General features: G+C 38.6%; 1 protein-coding gene across 2 annotated transcripts in view; it reads right to left on the bottom strand.

Moving 5' to 3' along the window:
* Window positions 1-3,657: 3,657 nt before the first annotated feature.
* Window positions 3,658-23,012, bottom strand: part of SUSD6 (sushi domain containing 6) — a 59,121-nt gene continuing 39,766 nt past the window's right edge. For both annotated transcript variants that reach the window (XM_034417648.3, XM_034417649.3), the window contains exons 3-6: window positions 18,989-19,186; window positions 15,663-15,801; window positions 8,536-8,963; window positions 3,658-6,730 (exon numbers count right to left, since the gene is read on the bottom strand). In XM_034417648.3, coding sequence (XP_034273539.1) covers window positions 6,705-6,730; window positions 8,536-8,963; window positions 15,663-15,801; window positions 18,989-19,186 — 791 coding nt within the window. In that variant the 3' untranslated portion in view covers window positions 3,658-6,704. The remainder of the gene's footprint in view (window positions 6,731-8,535; window positions 8,964-15,662; window positions 15,802-18,988; window positions 19,187-23,012) is intronic.

The raw sequence follows: 23,012 nt of genomic DNA on the forward strand, positions 1-23,012 counted from the left end.
CTCTGTGAGCTTCCATGAAAAATGAAGCATAACAGTCAAATTTCCACCAGAAATTGACTGCTATGCTCCTTAGCTCACCAGCTGGAAAATGATTTACATTAACACAGAGGTTTTTCCATTATCCAACGGTATTTCCTCTAGAATCTTAATAACACAAAAGAGGTGATCAAGTTCAAAAACAATTACAAAGCATCTAGGAAACAAAGCAGACATGGGTTTGAAATCCATAACATACCACCAAATGTGGTGTGATGTGCCAAATTCATGATTTCCAACTTGCCCCTCTTAAAAGCACGTTACTCCTTTTGGGAGTGTGTGTGATATACATATGAGAGTAATAATGGAAACTGAAACCTGATTCACAGCATTGCAATTGCATCTACTGTATACAGTAGTTAACATTAAAATGTTAAGAAAATGCCATGTACTTCTCGGGGATTTGCAGAACACAAGCCCTGGGACCTGAGGTTGCCCACAGATGATTAGTTTATGTCTCTGTGTTTACTGGCATACAATGCAATAATTATTGCAAATCCAGTTATGATCTGTCATGTAAAGTATGAGTTAGATGTGACACATGGCCTGTTTCTATGCTTCTAAGCAATGTCTGAAAATTGTATGGGCACATTATATTTGAAAACAATGCGAGGACACAGTAGTACTAATTGTTTGCACTGTATAGACACTCTCTCACCTCACAATAATGAGGATATAGGATTACATACCACGGTTGTGTATGCACTATTACTCAACCTAGCACAATTAACAAAAACATCTTTGGTTCTGGAACCGCTTTCCATACACACAACCCTTGTAAATATTTTAATTAGCATCATGGTTATTCTTGTGTTAGTATACTTGAAATGAGTAAACATTATAGGTAGCAAAAAAAAAGAAGAAAAACTGAAATAGTACTGAGATTCCTGGAGACTTAAAAAAAAAAAGGATTTTGTAGCAAGGAAGTGGAAACTACTAACTGACTCTGCAAGATTTTTCAAGCTGCAGATCTAGCTGCCCTCCAGTGTCTGAGGGCTGCTGAAACTGATGTAACATTTTAATCAGGAAATGGACTTGCAGACCCCTTACATCTGCCACAAATAGCAGGAAGTGATTATTATAATTTATTTACTTAAAATAGCTAAATCCGAATCATTAAAAAGTGCTCCAGTGTTTTTAAAAAAGGTTTTCTAGGAAGAGGACTCGGAAGAATGCTTAATAGATGTAGCCTGCCCTTAAGCATCTAATGTTCTTCAGTTCTTTTCTATACTTTCCTCCATACTGGTATTCCTTGAGTTATGACAGTTCACTTAGCGATGGTTCAAAGTTATGATATCCACCAAAAGTACTTATGACCAGGTCCCAAAGTTAGATATGTTGCAGCATCACAGCGATCATTTGCCCTTATGATCAACTGCAGAGATGCTGCAACATGCCTCCTGCCTATTTCTCCCCACCCATCCTGCCCTGCTGGGTCTCCACAGGCACTAGGCCTGCTTTGCTAGCCCACTGGATTCCACCTGCTCCTCCCCAACCCATGTGGACCTTACCAATTGCCGCCGTGGAGGCAGAGAGATGGAGAGCTTGGTACGCCCATTCACCGCTGCCAGGGGTATGCCTCAGGCTTTGGCACCCAAGGCACTGCAGGAGGTGAGCAAGTATGGGTGGCATGGGACTCTCAGGCATGGCATCCACCAACTGCAATGACTGGCTCACTGCGAGGGGCTCGGGTGTCCCTGGCTTCAGCTCGGCTTTCCCGCTGCTGTCCCAACCAGCTGCCCAACTGCCCAGTGGTCCCGCCTCTTCCTCCAGCTAAAACACTGCAAAAAATGCCTTGTCTTGATTGACGGCCTCCCCTGAGTTTGCACCATAATCCCCGAAGTGGCTCCCACCTTCTCCTCTAGTCAAAACAGTGTGAAAAATGCCCCATGTTGATTGGCTGCTGCCGCTTTCACACTGCAATCCCCAAAGCCACTCATTCAAACCAGCAGCATGCAGAAGGTACCCGTGGCACCGCCCAGGACGGGACCAAACGATGCTGGCCTCGTGGCAGAAAAGTGGCCATCTTTTACTCAGATGCTGGTGAAGCTATTTTCCTTAGATCTTGTGTTCTTAGAGATGATTCCATTCTCTGCACAAAAATGTGTGTAAGAATGCAAGATCTAAGGAAAACAGCATCTGAGAAAAAGATGGCTGCTTTTCTGCCATGTGGGTCAGCCTGTTCTGGAGATTTTTGAAAGGAAAGTGAGCGATTGGTGATACAGGATTGGTGTGGAAAAGGCCCAAGGAACTATGGAGACCCCATTGCAAGCGAAGCATGAGATATCTCAATGGGTGAGGGGAGGCCTTGGATGGCCTGTTCCAGCACTAACCCCTCCCCCCATGGGTCTTCCCCATTCTGAGATACATCATGTGCACTTAATGACCTGTGCATTTGACTAACAAATGCATTGGGGAAAGCAGAGGGGGCTCATTCATTTAACATGATACAATTAACGAATTTTTGGATTATGAATGTAATTGGCAGGCTTTATTACGTTTGTAACTTGAGGATTACCTATATATTTTTTGTATTATTGTATTCATGCCTTAAATGTGCAGTTTTTAAAATATTAAAACACAAAAGCAAATTCATTCTCAATCAAACTTCTTCCCCCACTTATTTTATATGAAACTTCAAAAACAAGGGCAAAATAATAAAAAAGGAATTTGGTAATCCTGTTTATTTTAACAGGCATGAATTCTCAAGCTTCAGCTTTTCCTTCAAAAGAGGAAATACTGGGAAAGATGTGTCCTCTCCAGATTTAGTCTTGCAATAGTAGTAAGAGTGGCAGCTGGTTTAAGATACTGATATTAAACTGATCATTAATATATGAGAAAATGGGGTGCTCAGGCCTCACATCCTCGTTAAATGGCAGCTTTCTATAGTGCGCATCAATCCACTTGATACGTATTTACCACAGAAAAGCAGCACTGCGTTTTAAGTTAAATGTCTTGTTTTTAGCATGTATTGGGTGGAAGAATAAGGAAATAACTTTTCTCAGTGGAAGAGAAAAATGTCCTATGGTTAATTTCTACAGTTGACATAAGATCCCTATGTTCACCAATGATAACTACTGGAATGGGAAAAAAAACCCTTCGTAATAAATTAAAAAAAAAAATCTATTGAACTAGACAGACCAATCTAAGTCACTTTAAGGCAGTTTCATGGGTTCATCTACCAACCAGGATTTGTAATAAAATGGGAGATGGAATGGCAAGCATTCATTCATCAGAAGAACAAGATTAACCAGGAGACTCAAGTTTCAGAAAAGGCTTACATTTTAAAAACCAGAACGACAACTTATTCCTGCAAGGCACAAAGTGTGCTCTTGAGGCATCTACTGTAGTTCTCCCTATAAAAGGCTGCAAAAAGTTAAATGAATAATTAGGCACCTAAGAACTACAAAGTGTTGGAGTAGCAGCCCTTCCAACTACGTTAATGCTCTTTGATGCATCAGAACTTTAATGTCATTTAAAAAAATATTCTATTCATTTACATCTTAAGCAGATACCCCCAGCATATACTTAACAACTATTGGTATCTTTGCTTTATATGAATTTGCCAATCAGATCAAGAACCTGAGAATATTAGATTTGAAAGGGAAAAGAAACTTACAATTTTGAAGATGGCATTTTTATTGTTGATCTTCAAAATTCAGTTTTTCTACAAAGGAAAGCTATTTCTTGCCCTGAAAAAATCACAAAATCCAGCTATAAATTATTCAGGTAAAATATTAAGACCCAAATCCTTTATAAAGATTATCTATACTAAAGGTTTCCAGAGAATACGGATGCAGTACACAGAACATGCTGGCTACATATTAAAAAAGGAGGATGCTAGTGCTTTCATGCCTTCCTTGTGTGGTTCCAATTAGCATCCAATGATCTGCTCCACCAAAACCCTTCTTTTGAATGGAAACACGGGATTATAAATTTTGTTTGATGGAATGAAAATACATTATTTCAGAGTTCTTACATGGTTTAAAAACTGCACAGCTGAGTGAGAAAGAAGATTCATATTCAAGGCTAATCCAGTCATGAGTCCAGAAAGAAATCGGTATTAGATGTCACTCTATATACTTCGAAACATCTCCATCTCAACCAAAATATTTACCACTGCACTAAACCACAGTTACTTAATCTTACTGAATAAGTTAATTGGCTGTGTTCACAGACCATGATAAATCATTCGTCAACATTTATAAACCACAATAGCTAGGTCTATACAGCATGATAAACATTATTGTGGTTATTTGGTTTAGGAAATTATATGCCCCTAGCTATTAGGATGGTAAAACTCCTTCAAAAGAAGTGCTTCTAACTTTGTGGGATCTCAATCAAAGCTCCTCTTTTCACTAAAGTAACCATAGGGGAAAACCAGGTAGAGATAGCTGGAAACGGCAGCACAAACTTGGCAAAAAGATATTTGTTTGATTGAGGAAGAGGTGTTTTGTACATAGCCTTGTATCTGGAAGCAGCTCTTTCAACGGATTTGCAGTGCCTTATTAGCCTCTGTATAATATTAGTTATGGCTGGCTCTTCCTACACATTTGCTTACTAACTGTTACTGAAACATCTTCTATGTAATGAGATGTATATATATTTGATATGTATCCATTCACTTACAAGAGAGCAGAATCAAAGCCAAGGCAATATATATTTATACCAGTATCAGGCCCCAGGAAAATCCAGAATTGTTTGCTTCTGTCATATTATTAAAAACAAGCAAATTATTGGTTTACTCAGTACTTCTGCACATCCTGAAGGATTTTTTTTAAAAACCATGCAGAGTTCTAAAGTTTTGTCACATTGCCACAGCAAATTCTACTTATACACCTTAAGATTGTCATATACATTACCCTACAAATTTGCAGGAATATATTCACAAAGGTCAGAGATTTTATCTTTATGATTTGATAAAATGCAAGCTGTGGTTTTCTGAGTATTTGCTTTCAATACTAAATTTCTGTCAGGAATATTCACAGGAATATTCATAATTCTGAGCTTGTGCAGGCCACCTAAAGTCAGGGATTATGGGCGGCCATCCAAAGAGGCAAAAACTATTTCCCATTCCAAGTTCTTTATGCCTGCAGTTGGCATGTCCCCAGAGCTGGGACAAGGTAGAGAACTGGTACTTAAGCTGCTTACGTCTGTTGTACAAATCTTTGGGAAATCACACAAAAAGTCTTGATTTGGGAGGTTCACTTGAAGAAAAGCTATTGAATCAGTACTTCCATAATGTCATCAAGACCGTTGTTCACAGATAGCTAGAAAAACAAGAACAGAAGCAGACTTGTGCGAGAGGACGTGAGGTAAACAAGCATGTTCCCTGCATAGTAAGAAATTTCCAAGTGGAAGTAGCATGCAGAAGGCAACACACACACAAAAATAAAGCATGTTGAGGAAGGGAGGCTCTTGCATCTAGACAAACAGCAGCATGGCTCTTTTTTAAGGCAGGCTATCACTAATTCATTCAAGGCAATTGGACATACCAATTTCAAAAGCTAAATACTTGCTAACCATGATCAATACTTTAAAAATTGACAGTTGCTAGCTGAAGAAAATGCAGGCCCTGGCAATACCTCCACAAGGACAGAAATCGACCACAGCAACAAAATAAAGTAGCAATGCCAAAATCACTCTGTGGTGAGCTGACACAGAAACGCATGTGACAGATGATAATGCTACTCCAACACAACAAACTGATGTTCTACTGATATTTGAAAGAGACTAAACCAATCATATACTCAAAGATGGAAGGCTTTGGATCAGCTGTAGTACGGCCACAGTATTGCTGATAGGATGAGGCCATGGGCTTAGCCATGCAAGTGCTCTTAAATCTGGCTACATACAAGGGAGTTTCTCAAAGCTTTCTGCAGCCCTCAATGTATGCCACACAGCATGTTCAAAGAGATAAAGAATGTCCTAGTGGAGGTGATGGAATTAAAAAAGAAAAGAATGAATGCAAATATATGAGAGGTATAGTCACTTTACCCTTGAGGAAAACAAAGCACAAGTAGCAGCCTAAGCGATTTTTTTCTAAAGTGGCGGGTAGCAATTCCCTTTAATACAGCCAGCACTGCTTATTAATGTGTTGATGTGCAGTTTCATTATGGATTATACAATTTTCAACACCTGAGGTCTACAACCAGTATGTGTGAATTTTATAAACTCCCTCCCACTCAGGCCATCTCAAGGCATTCTTCTTGCCTTCATAATGTAGTTAATAAATAGAACAAAACCATCTGCACCAAACAAAGCAAGCTGTGGTTTGACCCTGCTTTCTGAGACATCCAGAAGCTAGCAAGGCCTATGAGAAATTGCAGCGAGCCAGTGTGAGAAGGAGCAAGGCACAAGTAAATGGCAACTCTCCAGAGACTGTACTCAAAATCATCTGTCTGGGAAAGAGGAGAGGCTGGAGGAACTTGAGTCTCTAAAGCCCTCCTTTAATGCTTATAGAATGAGATGGAGAAGATAGCTGGCACGGTGCACTCCACTGATGCACTGAAGATGGTGTCTTGGTGGCATCCTTTGGATCTTCAACTAAGGGATATTTTCTGGAAATATTCAGTGTGCAGCACTTCAGGGAAGGGAAAGCCAGCATGAAGCGCTCATCATTCCGAAAAGGAAACTAGAGTGTGTAGATTTGATGACCGTTGTAACCCTCATGCTTCTTTCAACAATGGAATATCTGGAGGGAAGGAGAGAGAGAAAAGGATGTTAGATAATCTTTCTATTCGGTTCCAGGTTTCAAAGACAACCCAGCACAGCCCTGGTAGAGTCTGAGAAGTCTATGAAGTCCATTTGAGTTACAAAAGTTCTTGTTTAACCAGCCAAGTTTCTATAAAAGCTTGGCATTCTTTAAAACTTTCATTGCCTGTGTTTTTGCAAGGCCTTTCCCTTAGAAAAGCCCTGGAGTCTCATAATAAGAGCTTCTTTGGATTGACTCAGACAAGAGAACAAAGCTTATTTATTCTTCCTAATCTTTGGATCAGACTAAGGCTCCTTCCAATAGTGAGAACTGTACCAGCCAGAGACCGATTTTGCCCTGTGTCAGTTGAACTCCTGGTCTAGAGAAAATACTGTAAAATAATTGTGCACTATGTCATCTGGCGCTGTAGAATAGGCAGATTTTTACTGGAAGAACTTCCCCCTTCTGTCACCTCCTGGGATGCCTTCTCGTAGCTTCCATTCTGGAGGTAAAGTACCATGTCACTATCATCCACACATCTCCAGTCATTCTAGGGGGTGGCTTTGCCACTCTCTTTTACATAGTAGCTGGCTGATTTTTTTTTTAATAAAAAACCCACCCCATTTCCCTCATTTTAAAAAGAAAATGCACCAGGGTTAGGTTTTTGTGGCCAGCCTGAACAGAAACTGTCCAGTTCCAAGCATAAACCACTCTGTGGTCAGGAGACACCTGTAGTAATGTAGAAGTGCTGCAGAAAAGTAAGGGAGGAAGGCCTAAGATGGCTTTTCAATAGGTATTAAAGTATTCTTGAGTTTAAAATGCATGAAAGTTTAGTTTTGGATTTCTAAACTTCTATACCAGAGTAAATAAAGACTACAGATGAAATAAATTATGCATCTTAGAACCCTGCATTAATAAATCCTGAATGCAAGACTAGGGTTGGGGGTTTTTTTTGGTTTGGTTTGTGTACTTTTGTGAAATGCACAGAAAATTGCAATTAAATCTATTAATGGGTAACCCTAGGGAGTTGTTAGGGAGAATATGTTAGGAAGGAGATCTCTGTGTGGGGTGCCACAGGGTTTGGTACTTTCTTCACTGCTGTTTAACATCTACATGAAGCCAATGGATGAGATTATCCAATGATATGGGGTAGGAGCCATCAGTATGCTGACAACACTCAGCTTACATTTCTACCTTAAATGATGTTGTGGAGGTCCAATCTCAGTGTCTGGAAGCTCATGGGGAACAACAGGCTTCAGCTCAACCCAAGCAAAATTGAGTGATTTGGGGTCTTGGGGCCACCTGGCTTTGGGGACTTTCCACCTCTTGTCTTGGTTGGGGTTGCATTACTCCAAACACAACATGTGTGGCTCCTGCTGGCTTTTCACAAGGTCCTGAAAACATGGTTCTGCAATGGGCATGAGGAGCTGGGAATGTGGTAGAGCCTGTGCCATGGCTGCATTGACAGTTATGGTCAGATGTGACTACTTCAGCTATGTATTTTCTTGTAAGTTTTATACTTGGTTATATATTGTTTTTAACTTGCCGTATTATTTTGATGTTTTTATACTCTTTTTAATTTTTTGTGAGTCATCCAGAGTCATATATTGAGATGGATGGCTATATAAATCGGAAAGATAGGTAGGTGATGGATAACAAAAAGGTTCTGGAACAGTTTTTCTCTGATGACTATGCTACTTTTTGTAATTTCTTGATTGAAGGAATAAATGGAGCTTGTAGGATTTACATACATTTTTATTCCAGTTATATAAATCCAGTTTCAAGACTTATTTCACATTACTTACCATCCATGTATTCCTCTGAGGAAGCAAGTGATAAAAGGCTTTGTACATCGCTGTTTTCTGAGTCTGAAGTCTCTTTGTGCCCAGATTTACTGCTAGATGTGCCAGCCACCCAGGAAGACGTGGTCGCCTGATGCACTAGAACAGTTTCTGAGTGGTGAGAGCTGCCAGCTTCACACAATCCAGAGCGTCCAGGGGTTTCATCCTCCCTAATAAAGCCACTGGGACCCCCTTGGTCTGGTGGTGGCTGTTGCATTTCCCTTGCCTCACTCTGTCCAGCTCCTTCTGAAAGGACGATCTGTATCCGTGTATCTGAGGATGGTATGCAGTTTCCAGCACTGCCATAGACAGCTTCTTCATAAGATGGCAAAGCTACCTGAACTCCATCCACCATAATAGAAACCTGGTCCCCAGAAACACCTTGATCACGCCTGTGTTTGGAATTCAAAGAAATATTTAGGTACAATGACATAAGCAGCATTTTATGGTACAATCAAATGTACAAGATTAGTAATCATATTTGTTTCACTGTTGTTTCAGAGTAAAGGTTTTAGTCAGGGGTGAAATGCTCCCGGTTTGGACCGGATTGACCGATCCGGTAGCGAGGGCAGCAGATGGTTCGGAGAACCAGTAGCAAAAATCCCTGCCCTTCCCCCATGCCCAGCTGAGCCACGCAATCATCAGAGGCTTTTTAAAAAAAATTTAAAAGCATTTTTTCTACAACCTCTTTGGCCGAAAAAATGCTTTTAAAAGTTTAAAAAAAAAGCCTCTGATGATTGCGCGGCTCAAGCCTGGATCGTCAGAGGCTTTTAAAAGCATTTTTTAAAATAACCTCTTCGGCCGAAGAGGTTGTAGAAAAAATGGTTTTAAAAGAAAAAAAAGCCTCTGACAATCAGGCAACTCAGTGAGGATCGTCAGAGGTTTTTAAAAGCATTTTTTTACAACCTCTTCAGCCAAAGAGGTTGTAGAAAAAATGGTTTTAAAAGTTAAAAAAAAAAAAGTTGGCCACACCCACCCAGTCACATTCCCCCCACCAAGCCATGCCCACAGAACCAGTAGTAACAAATTTTACATTTCACCACTGGTTTTAGTAATAAATCATGTCTGTACACTGGTTTCCTCCAAGTGTCTTAGGAACACAATTTTTTAGAATTCTCAAACACCATTTCAAACTAGCATAGCCATCAGGTATTTAGTGAACTGTAAGATGAGAGCCAGTTAGGTATAGTGGTTAAGGTACCAAGCTAGAAACTGGGAGATCATGCGCTCTAGTCCCACATGAAGGCAGAAGCTGGATGATCTTGTGTCAATCACACTCTCTTAGACCTAGGAAGAGATAATGTCAAACCACTCCTGAAATCTGGCCAAGAAAACTGCAGGCATTTATCCAGGTAGTCACCAGAGTCAACACTGACTCAAAGGCACATATACACAAAACTCCAAGGTATCTATTTATAGGACATTAAACAGGAGAAGGCTTTAATAAGCCTAAGGTAGAGAAATGGTTCATCTTGGGATTATTTTCAATAAGGTAGGCCAATTCTTTAATGAGCAACACAAACTTTCCTTCCTAACATCGATGTGCTTATGAAATTTGTTAACTGAGATCTGTAACTAAAATTCCTAAACAAAAATTATGTTGAAATGAACCCTTCTTGTTTAATACTGAGGGACTAGGGCCTTCATTCCAATTAAGACTGATATATCCCTATTATACGCTTTCAGGTGCCCTTTATGCATTTAACATTATGTTAAGTTTGTTGAACATGTTACTTCAGAACTTTATATTCCCACTGTTTCATTACAATGTTTCCTTCACAGATATTATTAGGCTTTAAAGTACTTTCCACAATCAACATGCCACTACTGTACTAGCTAGTGAGCATGAGGAGACTCGACGTTGTTTCCAGTTTAAAGCTGCAGAAATAGGAAGGAATCATTATGGTCATAGTGAGATCTGTCCCATCCCAGCTCTACGTTTTGGAGGGAAAATGTCTGCCATCTTGTCAAACCAACTACAGCGCCATGACAATGCCAGGTCAATCTGGGAACCAAAAACCTCTTTGGATATTTCAGATTTATAGTGGGCAGATGAACACCCCGCTTCTCTTTTCTTGAGAAAAGGGGAAATATAACAATATAATATGTAACACATTTCATCCTAAAAGCCCCTCTTATTTTCTCAGTAAGGCTTAACCCAACAATGTAAGATAGGAATAAAAGAGGAAATAAGAGACCCTGTAAAAATGTATCTATCACCACCTAGTAGATTCATAAATGAGCTGGGGTAGAATTACAAGATTTCTATCTCATAGCTAATAATAATTCCACTATGGCTAAAATACTGGATGCAGGTGAAAATATGTTAAAGAAGAGAGGTTATATGTGATATGAGCCGCGGTGGCACAGTGGTTAGAATGCAGTACTGCAGGCTACTTCTGCTGATCACCGGCTGCTAGCAGTTTGGCAGATCGAATCTCACCAGGCTCAAGGTTGACTCAGCCTTCCATCCTTCCGAGGTGGGTAAAATGAGGACCCAGATTGTTGGGGGCAATATGCTGACTCTGTAAACCGCTTAGAGAGGGCTGTAAAGCACTATGAAGCGGTATATAAGTCTAAGTGCTATTGCTACGATATGGTTATTACGTTTCAATTGCAAATTACATTAGTATTAAATAAAGAGAAACAGTATGGCTTTATTGATAATCAATTTTCTCATGTTATCATGGGTCCACAAGTCAATTAAGGAAGCATATATTCTTTTATAACCTTATAAATACATCTAATTCTGTTTACAGGACTTCATAATTAGAAATACTTAGAATTTTGTCTTGCATCCAAGTTCTATGCACCAAGCAACTACCTAACAACCACTAGACTGACTGGCAACATTACCACTATATGCAGCCTGTGTTTCTTGCCAAAGTGTACTGAAAAAGTCTCCAGACATTGATCTGAATTTCCTACAACCAAACACATTTCACAAAACTGAGCAAGATCTGAAAAGTGAATACAATTTATAGAAGTCTACTTCAAACATGGCCATTTGATTTATAACACAGTATAAAATGTGTAGAGTCAGACGTTTTCTGAAAGTAAAATTAAATGGACCCTAGAAAATACTGCTATGAAAAGAGCTGCAGGAATTTGTGAAATACCTGTGGAACTGTTTCATATTTTGCAAGGATGCTATTCTAAAATATTGCTGACAGTTCATGTGGAAAACAGCAGTGGCCAGAGAATGGTAAATAGGAATCTGTATTTAAAACAACAACCAAAAAAAAAACCACAGTGCCAAGGGTTCCAGATGTTCAAGCTACAAACAATTGCATGTGTTACACACATTAAATGGATAACTGAAAAGGCAAGACAGCCCCCTAAAAGCCACTGATTTTTGTTTTATTGATTATACCAGGGGTCTGCAACCTTAAACACTCAAAAGAGCCATTTCCCACAGAAAAAAAAAAAAACACCAGGAGCCATAAAACCTGGATGGGCGGGGCCAACTCGACGTCACTCATTCCCACCCAGTCACATGACCCCCCCCCCTAGCCATGCCTACCCAAGTGTTGTGGCTCCCGTTGTTTTTGTGTTTTTTTTTCCTGTGGGAAAAAGATATCTCTCTTTCTCATTTCTCTCTCTCTGTCTCACGTGTGTGTGTGTGTGTGTATTCCCTCTTGAACCATTTCCAAAAACAGGCGAGGGTTGGGGTTTGGGTTTTTTTTTTTTTTTGCTGAAGTTGTTCTTTCTTCTTCTTTGGGTGCTTTTTATCATATGATTTAAATCAAGAATCATTTCAGGTTCCCAGATAAATGAAGCTTTTTTGTCCCCCTGTCGGCTGAACCCACCACTGGCTGGCCCCTCCCCTCCCAGTCACTCCTTGCCTGGCTTGAGAAGGTAAGGGCGATGGCAGAGGACGGAGACTTGCTCCATATTCTAGAGTGGGAGCGAAGCGCCCCTGTACTTGCCTCCTCTCTCAGGCACTTCCAGCCCTTGTTGGTGCTGCACGCACCTCAGTTACTCAGGGAGACACTAGACTTGCTCTCCGCCCCAAGTTAACACTGGCCTGGCTGTGACTGATTCCACTGCTGTTGCCACCTCCATAACCTGCCCACTGCTCTCGCAGCACCTTGCACAGCAGAGTTAAATTTAGCGTACTTCACAATGAGAGAGACGGCGTCCCTTCCTCCTCCTGGAGCCCATTATGATGTGGAACGAGTCTCCATCCCACTCCGTCACCCTTACTTTCTCAGGCCAGGCGAGGAGTGACTGGGAGGAGAGGGCAAGGGGCAGGGCCAGCCAGTGGTGGGTTCAGCCGACAGGAAGCCACAGCAGGGGGATGAAAGAGCCACACGTGGCTCCAGAGCCATGGGTTGCTGACACCGGGATTATACTAATAGCTTTGTGTGAACCACAATGAACTACAGATAGCTATTAAGCACAAGGGCTAGACTACTCTATCTGAATATTTTGAGAATTTTAATGACATCTAGGAAGCATCAGTTAAAATGAAATATGGGTTCAATATTGGGTTCAAAATTGGGAGAGGAGTGTACTAAGATTGTACACCATCACCCTGTCTATTTAATTAATATGAAGAACATAAAATGAAAAGTGCTGGATTGGAAAACATAAATTGGAATTAAATTTGCTGGAAGAAATATTGATAACCTCAAATAGACTGAAGTGATATGACTTGGTGGCTAGAAGTTAGGAAGGCTTAAGGAATTCCTTGCTAAAGTTTTGAAAACAGAATGAAAAAGCCAGTCCGATTCAAAATACAAAAAATATGTCAAGTGTGCAAGATTACCTAATGCAAGCAGGTGAAGCAGCAGCAAAAAATACTATCTTTCTGGGTCAAAAATCCACAGGATTGGTTACTATAATCATAATTAAAGAAGCACCAGCTTCTAGGAGGCTATGACAAATCTAGACAAAATTTTAAAGTGTAGGGGCATCACACTTCCAACAAAATTGCCTACTGTAGTCATATGACTGTAGAAGTTGGAGGATCAAAAAGGCTGAAGAAAAAAAACAATGTCACTCAACTGTGGGGCTAGAAAAATAGAGGAAATTGGACAGCATATCATCACCATCACCCTTGCATTTTTCCTGCAGTTACAGGGTTCTCTAACATTGGAAAGCAAGAAAAATAAATTATTCAACAGTATGGAAGCAGAATCAGTCAGCACGCTCGAAGGACTAAATAAATATTTTTGCCATATAACATGTAAGTAAGAGTTGTTGGAAAATATCCTGATGCTTGAAAATTTTATTGAAAATAAAAAAAGAGGCCAGAACTATCACTAATATTACAAATGAGAACTTAAAGCAGTTATGGATAAACAATTCCACTGGATCACAAGATCATGGGAATAACTGAACAGTCTAAATTTCATAGCTTTTTATGTAAGAGACTGGAAGAGAGAAAGAACTCCTTGGATTAAACATAAATATTACTCCTCTGATTGCTATCTTAAGAAAGCATACAAGGCAAAACAGATGGGGCAAACTTTCCATGGGAATTCGCCATGAAGGAATAAAGTAGTGCTTTTACCATAATCCACTCAAAGAAAACACCACAAAGTTTTAATCATTTTATTCACTGAATAAAATTTGTAGGATATGATGGGCATGCAACCTTGAAGTTGCATTATCTTCTTCATTAAGAGACATTTCTATCCTGATTCAAGATTTTTCCAGCTTCAGGTATAAGAATAGAGGGAAAACAACTATTATGTGTCTACTGCTTTATATATTGGCCAATTGTTTTTTAAAAATTAGACAAGTAAGATTGCAGGAAACTGTTTTTTCTTCTTATCTCAGAGAATAATACACAAGTAGTCTGGATTACAGAAGTACGTATTAGCAGTGATGATAACTGTTCATTTTAAATAAAATCAATGAAATCTCCAGCCTAATTAAGCCTGTTTACAAAACTCCCTCTTCCCCCAAAGTGCTGTTTCCACATTGTTCTTGCCAGAGTAAACATACTGACAACAATCTGTGAGCTCAAGAAATTCCAAGCTTCCTCCCAGCCTTGGAACTCTGAAGCAGGCAGGGAGCAAACAAAGCACAGATCTCTTTTCCCAACTCCAAGAATGGAAGGAAGGCCAGGGTTTCTTTTGGCTTTTGAGTAACAGAGGTGACAGTGGTGCCTGTTGACCATAAAGATAGCCTGGGAAACACAATGTTTTAGTTTGGATATTTTGAATCCCTCCAATAAGCCTTAGGTAAAGTTTCTACTAGAAGAGACCTTGATAATTGGGATCTATTGAGAGCAAGGTACTTTGAAAAATCTAATGTTTCCCTCCTGGAAATAAAAACAGAATTTGACCATGTATGTATTACACCACAGAGTCCATCTATTCCTTTGCAATAGGATTCGTGATTGTTATCTTCAAGATCAAAATGGAAATAGTTTTCCCAAAGAATTTTTTTTTTGTCTAACAGAATGAGTTCCTGAAGTATAAAAAAAAAAGATTGGAGGAAAAACTCAAAAGAAGATAGGAAGGAACAATCAGAAAAAGAATGCATGACTTTGGGTCAATAAAATAATGAGACACACGTCACCATAGCGTACTTATAAGCATTTACATCAAGAGTGGAGATTCTGAAACTTTCTAGATATTACCAACTTCTAGCATTCTTCATCTTTCACTGGCATAGCTGTGGATGTCAAGACCTAACAGCATCTGAACAGGTTCTCCATCCAATTTACATGAATAAAATCTGCCCCTCAAAGGCATCTGATGATTATGTCATCTTCCCAAATAACTTCTACCACCAACATTAGTATCTATTCTAACCTTTTAGTGGTTACAGTACATAACTGGCATAACTATTTTGTTATCTCTCAGGCTATTCTGCAGTTAAGTCAACTGTAACATGCTGTGTTTCGAGAACACTGGCCATTAGTTTGCATGGTTTAGACTACTTTGGACATTGAATTGGTATACTCTACCACTCTAATCCCAGAAATTTACTAAAGTGAGCAGCAGCATCAATTCCAGCAGATATAGCCTTCACCTGATACCCAACTAGTCACAACAGCCTCTTCCACTTAATATCAACCTTCACCCCCAAATCTCTTTAACTGAAGAGACTCCCACAAATTCTGAAGAACTCACCTGCTGTGATGAAATGACTTCAGTTTTGGTTGTAGCAAAACAAACAATACAACTAGGAGAAGGATGAGAGCAACAGAACTTGCTGTAGTAGCCACTATGGATAAGGTGGGTACTCCTACACTTGGAGGAGAACCTTTATCTACAAAATCAAACAAACAAAAAATAGTCAGTGGGTTCTCTTTAGAAAGCAGCTGTTTCCTATAACTAAGGCAGGATTCCTGAATAAGATCAGTCCTGACAGTAAGCTGTTTGCATAGGAAGTTTTCTTCTCAGGGAAGCCTGGTTTGGGTCAAATCTGCTGCAATTACATTCAGAGACATCCTCAGAGAGACTGTACCTAGTTGTCCAATCATGTTCCTTTTGACTGAACTCCCAGGCTATCTTAGCTGTCTGATAAACCCCAGGCTTCTTGTTTTAGATTAACTGAATTTAAAATTATTTGTTCGCAAGTCAAAACTATAATGAATATATTCAAGATTACATTTTTGAAATTTATTTAATTGCAAGAGGAAAAAATAAGCAGCTGAATTATAAGTTTGAATATGACTGTATGACTAAATCAGTATTACTGGAAATTAGGCAGAATGTTGTGGGACCATTCCATTGTCAAGTCAAAGCTTGGCAATGAGATTGGTATTATTCCTATTATGTTAAAAGCTTTGTTTTTAGAAGGTAAAAACGTCCCAAGCTCAGTTTTTCCACTGAACATGAACATTTCAGATTCAGCATTCATCTGGCCCTCAGGGATTTTGTCTTTTCCCATAAATTTCTATTAAGTGACATCTATTTCTCTCCTACTGCTGCAGCAGTGCCCCCAGTCAATGAAAGCAACATGACAAATATTTTCTTTCTTTCTTTTTGCTTCATGTTATGGGAAATGAATTCTTATCTAACTGAAAATCTTGCAATTGTTAAGTTGCTTTTGAGAACATTCTTTTCAAGAGAGTCAAGATGGGGTAAAGAACATTCCCTTGCAGTAAACTGTGATCAAGTTGGATTGAAAATCCCTTCCCCTTCTATCCCTTTAGGAAAGGATAGAAGAAGGCAGGGAAGGGAAAGAAAGAAGGAGAAGAAGGATTGTTGTAAAATAAGGGAGAAGAAAGGGTAGAAGAGCAACCCCGAATATAATTTAAAAAAAAAATTCTTTTAGAAAATATATGTATATGTGTGATTAACTATGAATAAGAGAATTTACATTTACAAAGTTTATAAGAAATAAAATAAAAAACTTTTTTCAAAAAAAAAAGAAAGAAAATCCCTTCCCCTAAATACTTTACAATTTAATTGCTATGCACTTGCTTCATTTATCTGTCAAATTTGAAAAATCTGAAGCTACCCAAACTCTAGAATAAACGGCATATAATATTAAAATAATAAACCTATCATAGCCTACCAAAAAGAGATAAAAAATTTAATTTATTTAATATGGCCACCTACTCCAGAAGACAATCCAAGAGAGCAATCGAAATATAACTCATTCACCCAAATTCCCAAAAGAGGGTCACTACACACTAACCCAGGGTTTAGGGAAAGAGTCAAGTCTTCATAGCTAACTTAAAACATAGTCAGGGTAGGGATCCTTTAATGTTTTGGGATGGTATTGGGAAGGAGCTAGACACTGCAACAGAGAAAGTGGAACCATTCCAATATATACCTATTCAGCCTTATGCCTTACACACGTATTGGGCAACAACATACAGAATTCCCAACCAACATGATCTAAAGTTTTCCGCAGTCCAGGAAATGGCTACAGATTTGTTTGTTTTTTAAAGAAACTATTAAAAATTCAGAAGCAAGCATTCAGCATATAGGCAAAATACCTTTTTCTTATTTTAATTTTAATAATCACCCCTTCTTGAAACATTCTGTGGAAATTACATCTCTCTATGTGTTTGCGTCTGCAGTATAGGGCAGGGATCCCCAACCCCCAGTCTGTGGACCGGCACTGGGCCGCACCAGAAACCGGGCTGCACAATCAAGTGAAGTCCCATCCGTAGGATGCAGGCAGCACGTGAAACCATGTTCCCTCTGGTCCCTGGAAAAACCTCTCCATGGAACTGTCCCTGGTGCTCAAAAAGTTGGGGGGGCGCTGAGACAGGGAGTCAGAAAAGCTGCAGATATTAGGAAACATTTTCTGTATTTCTGCAAATTACAGTTTTCTGAATTACATGGGGAATATACAGTGGAGCCCATCAAATGGCTCGTTTGACTGTGTGTTGTCACCGGCGGTGAGTGAGTGGTTATTGTTTCCTCCCCCACCCCCAATCTGTATTTTTATTGCTTATAAGCTGCCTAGACTTGGGCATTCTCCTGGACTCATTGCTGTCTTTAGAAGACCATCTGACGGCTGTGGCCAGGGGGGCTTTTTATCAGGTTCGCCTGATTCACCAGTTGCGTCCCTTTCTGGACCGGGACGCCTTGTGCACAGTCACTCACGCCCTCATCACTTCCCGTCTGGACTACTGTAACAGTCTCTACATGGGGCTCCCCTTGAAGAGCACCCGAAGGCTCCAGCTGGTCAGAATGCGGCTGCGCGGGTGATTATGGGGGCGACTCGATGCTCCCATGTAACACCGTTCCTGCGCGAGCTGCACTGGCTCCCAGTGGTCTTCCAGGTGCGATTCAAGGTGTTGGTTGCCACCTTTAAAGTGCTCCATGGCATAGGACCTGGGTACTTACGAGACCGCTTTCTGCCTCCGACAGCCTCCCATCGACCAGTACGCTCCCACAGAGAGGGTCTCCTCAGAGTGCCGTTGGTTAGACAGTGTCGACTGGCGACCCCCAGGGGGAGAGCCTTCTCTGTGGGGACACCTGCCCTCTGGAACGAGCTGCCCCCGGAGATTCATCGGATTCTCGACCTTCGTACCTTTCACCACGCCCTTAAAACACTATTATTCTATCAAGCAGGGCTGGCCTAAAATATTATTTTAATGGGTTATTTTATTTTAGATTATTGGCCAAACTATTTAATAATTTTAAATTGTTTTTAACTTTTATATTGTTGGTTTTTTATCTTGGCTGTACACTGCCCTGAGTCCTTCGGGAGAAGGGCGGCATAAACATTTAATAAATAAATAAATAAATAAATAAATAAATAAATAAATAAATAAATAAATAAATAAATAAATAAAGTTGTTGTGAGAGAATAGGCAGCTACATTGATAGAGAACTGAAATAAGTTTGAAATAAAGATTTCTTTTTAGATTGAATCTATCCCAATACTGTCCTATGGTGTAGCTAGGGTTTTATGTCAGTATCTGAAAACACTGGACAAAAATTAACAGCACAGAAAGCAAAAGTAAGCATATTCACTCAGATATACTGACCTTGGCTAAGTCTACAGGTAACCTCCAGTTCTGGATTCCACTTGCCATTCTTGCAAGTCAAATATTTGTAATCTCCTTTCAATACATAACCTTTGTCACAGAAATACTCTATGACACTGTCAGATGTCAGTGGGTCTTTGCAAGGCGTTGGATGACATTTGTAACCTCCATTCTCAGGTTTGGATGGCTGTGGACAGTCTGCAAAGGAAAACAGAAATTATGACCCCAGCTTTTAAGCAATAAATCCTATTAATGTGTACTGTTATGTGTAATTTTACTACTAATGTGTAATAAACCCAGGACCACAGCATTTCAACAAACACTGAAACATAACAAGAATGTGCATTCTTGTCTTGTTACTCTGAAGCAGATTAGTGATGAATGGTGGGCCCAAATCTCCATCTTTTTCTATGAAAATACAAATGTTCTCTTTTGAGAACCATGAATGAGCATTCACCAGATTTTGACATTGATTATGATTATCCAAGTCTTCCCTCAGGAAACAAGGTCAGTAGGATTTATGAAGTCAGTTAACTTCAAACAGTGATTTAGCCAAGACCAAGATAAATAAGAATTTGAACTTGTTGCTTTATGTAGCTTAAAACATTATACCTATCCTGATTACCACAAGCTAAAACACAGTTGGCTTGGCAGCAATTTTGAACAGAAAAGGCAGGTGGATAAAAAAGATTGAAATCCATTCACCCACTCTGTTCCACTAATATTTCTCATCAGAATAAAGAAACAATAACCAAGAATAGGGATTTATTAAATGCAGTTTGTTCTTCAGAAGACAATCCACAAAAGATTATTTTTAAGAGCAGCAGCTCAAAGTAGATTGTATCTATTCACAAGTTTCTGTAAAGTCCAGTAAGAAACAATTTTATTAATAAAGAGATAAAGACATATGTAATTATTCATAAATCTAACTATCCCTGTTAGTTTGTCTAAACTGCCCCACCCTACCCAGTCTAGACCATCCCATCCCATCCCATCCCATCCCATCCCATCCGATCCCAGGAAACATAACAAAAAACCCCAGTGGAACATGAAATTTAATCATGTGTTGGGATGTAGCAGGTTTATTTCTACAGAAATATTTAGCTTATTGTACCACTGATGATTGGACACTGATTATAAAAATACTTGTTTTAGCCTCTCCTAAGCAATCATATTTTATAAATAATCCGACTACACATGTACACCTATGAAACTGAAATCATAATTGTCTCATATTAAACCAAGCTATTTTCCTCCTTGAAGAAATGGGAAAAAAACTGTAGTAAAAAAACTGTAGGAAAAAAACCGAGTATAAACAGCTACCACCCATCAATATTGTTATAAATATGAAAATCTTGCAACCGTGGAAACAAACAGATAATAATTTTAATTCTAAAAACCTAATTTTAACTGTTTAAATTTTATATACTTTTTTTTTATTTTGACGTTCTATTGTACACCACCAGAGTTTCTCTTTGAGGCAGATGAGTGGTTTAGAAATGTGAAAAATAAATAATAAATAAATAAAATAAAACTCTGCAACGTTAAAACCATCAGTTATTGTAAAAATAACATCATAAAGTGTATTCTGGTCCATTAACATGTGCATTAGAGTATAGGAATTGTGTACTATAATAGAGATAATCAAATGCATTAAGAGCTTTTTTTGCATGGCAAGTATATATAAATACACTCCTAACATACAAGTTAAACACCTAATAAACTAGAAAATAGCTGTAAACTAGAAAATGTTACACCATATTGTATTTGCTAAGGTGCCATATGTTTGTAAAAGGAAATTCCCCCTTCTAACTCTCCTTGTCCCCTTGTTAGACATTTTCATAAAATTCAGGTGTCTTCAACATGCTAAAATCTGTCCCACAGTGTCAAAGTAAGAGTTTGGACAGATGTAGTATAAGCTATTTTGTGATGAAATCCAAGATTTACCAAGATACATCTTTTTAGAAGAATAGAATAGAATGGAATTACACTGAGAGCATATGCACCAAGAAAAATTCCTTGTGTGTCCAATCACACTTGGCCAATAAAAAATTCTATTCCATTCCATTCCATTCCATTCCATTCTATTAAGTAGATGAATAATGAGCTTTAAATATAACTTATTTTAGTTCCTACTGCACTCTTAATAAGACTTTTAAAATTTAAATTCATTTATTTACTGTATTTATAAATGAACCCAATCAATTAAGAGTCTGCTTATAGTAAGCCCTCAAATTAACAGATAAAATCCAGTGGATCCGATTTCTGTTAGGAATTTTACCCTGAAAAATGAACAAAACTCATCATTCGGCAGATCAGATACTGCTGCTTCTGCTTAAAAAGGGTATATTCACAGTTATATAAGTATATAAGTTATAAGTAAAGCACAACTGTTTTTGTATTTGAAAAATCCCATTTGCCATTTAACAGATATTTGTCTTTAATATTAATCAGTATTAATATTGATCTTTAATAGGTTCTTCCAAACTGAGGATGTGTGTAGTTTTTATTCTGAGTACTGAGTTAACAGTAAAGAACCAAGTAATAATTGCTCCACTGTGGTCTTCTTCATATTCAATGCTGATTGAAAAATTACTATTTCTCTATCAAGAGTGCATAATGTAGAAGTCTTTTTTTAATATACTAAAATGAGTAAATGAGATCATATTCAAGATAAAGGGTTTGTCTATGTAATCATAGCTATACATTTATGTAATTAGATTCAGATACATACACAGGATAAAATGTGCCTAATCATTTCAAGCTTCTTCAAAACTTTTTTAAACAAAAGACATCAAAAGGGAAATAAAGACTAATTATAGTCTTGCACCAATGCAATCACCAGCTGGAGATTCACAAAAAGCACAGAGTTGAATTACCTTAATTAACACGCAACACTAGGATTACCACATGCTCATTAAACCTCTGCCACTAAGAAACCATGGAGGAAGCTATGCCGTACACAGAACTATCTATTAAAATGTTTTTCTGTAATATGTCTGCCTTGCCAAGCTAAGACTATACTGTATTTTCAGCAATAGAGCTCTCCTATTTCAATAAAATCTGTATCTTAAAAAAGCAATACAGCTATCCTTTCCAAAATGGAAAAGATATCCATTTCATATTTTAATAGGATTATGGAATGTAACAACAATAACAATATTTTCAGATAATTTGGCAATAATTGTAGGATCAGACCCAGAAACCCAATGCTAAACAGCCACAATCAGACAAAGAAAATGCACAATATTCATCTCAAATGCAAGCAATCGATCATTATAGACAGGCCTTTAAAAATATCTGAAGCTCTCGCTGTGAGAGGCACTTTCTGAACAGGCAAAAATTGTCTCCTCTCCCAAATATTATGTCCCCCATCTCACTGACAATGAAGTACTCTTATTTCCATTAACTGCCAATAGGCTTTTAAAGCTAAAGAAGAGGGAACAGCAAAAATGAGTCTCATAGGCAAATGTAGGAGTGATGTATATTTTGTCTCTATAGTTATTATTTGCAACGCAGAATGCATTCTACTTAATATAAATCTGTCCATATAACACAACACATTATCTAATTTCAGTTTTAAAAACTGGTTTAATTTGCAGCAGAATTAAATGGGTGGGTGAATAAGCTCCTCTAGGACATGCCTGTACTAACTTAAATTCTTTTGATGTAATATGAGCAGAAAACAGCTACTGTGCTTTTAATTTAGTTCATTCTTAGAACACGTTCAATAACATGCTAAATAAAATATTCCTGGACTATATTTATTGAAGCTTCGCCTGCTATTACAGAATGTGAAATGATTATCACTATGTACTAAAAAGATGGCTTGGGATTTCAAATCAGAATGAGTGAACTCAAGGAAAGAGAGAGATCTTTAGGAAGGCTTTGAGTTTTACTCAGCACACTGTTTTCCTGAAATATGCTGATTATTTTCTGTTGCTCTATAGGTAATGGTCTACAGCAGGGGTGTCAAAATGGCGGCCCACGGGCCAGATGCATCACATGCACGCCCACCCCAACT

The sequence above is a fragment of the Pantherophis guttatus genome, chromosome 1 (genome assembly GCF_059756535.1).
Source record: "Pantherophis guttatus breed Tessera chromosome 1, ASM5975653v1, whole genome shotgun sequence".
NCBI lineage: Eukaryota > Metazoa > Chordata > Lepidosauria > Squamata > Colubridae > Pantherophis > Pantherophis guttatus.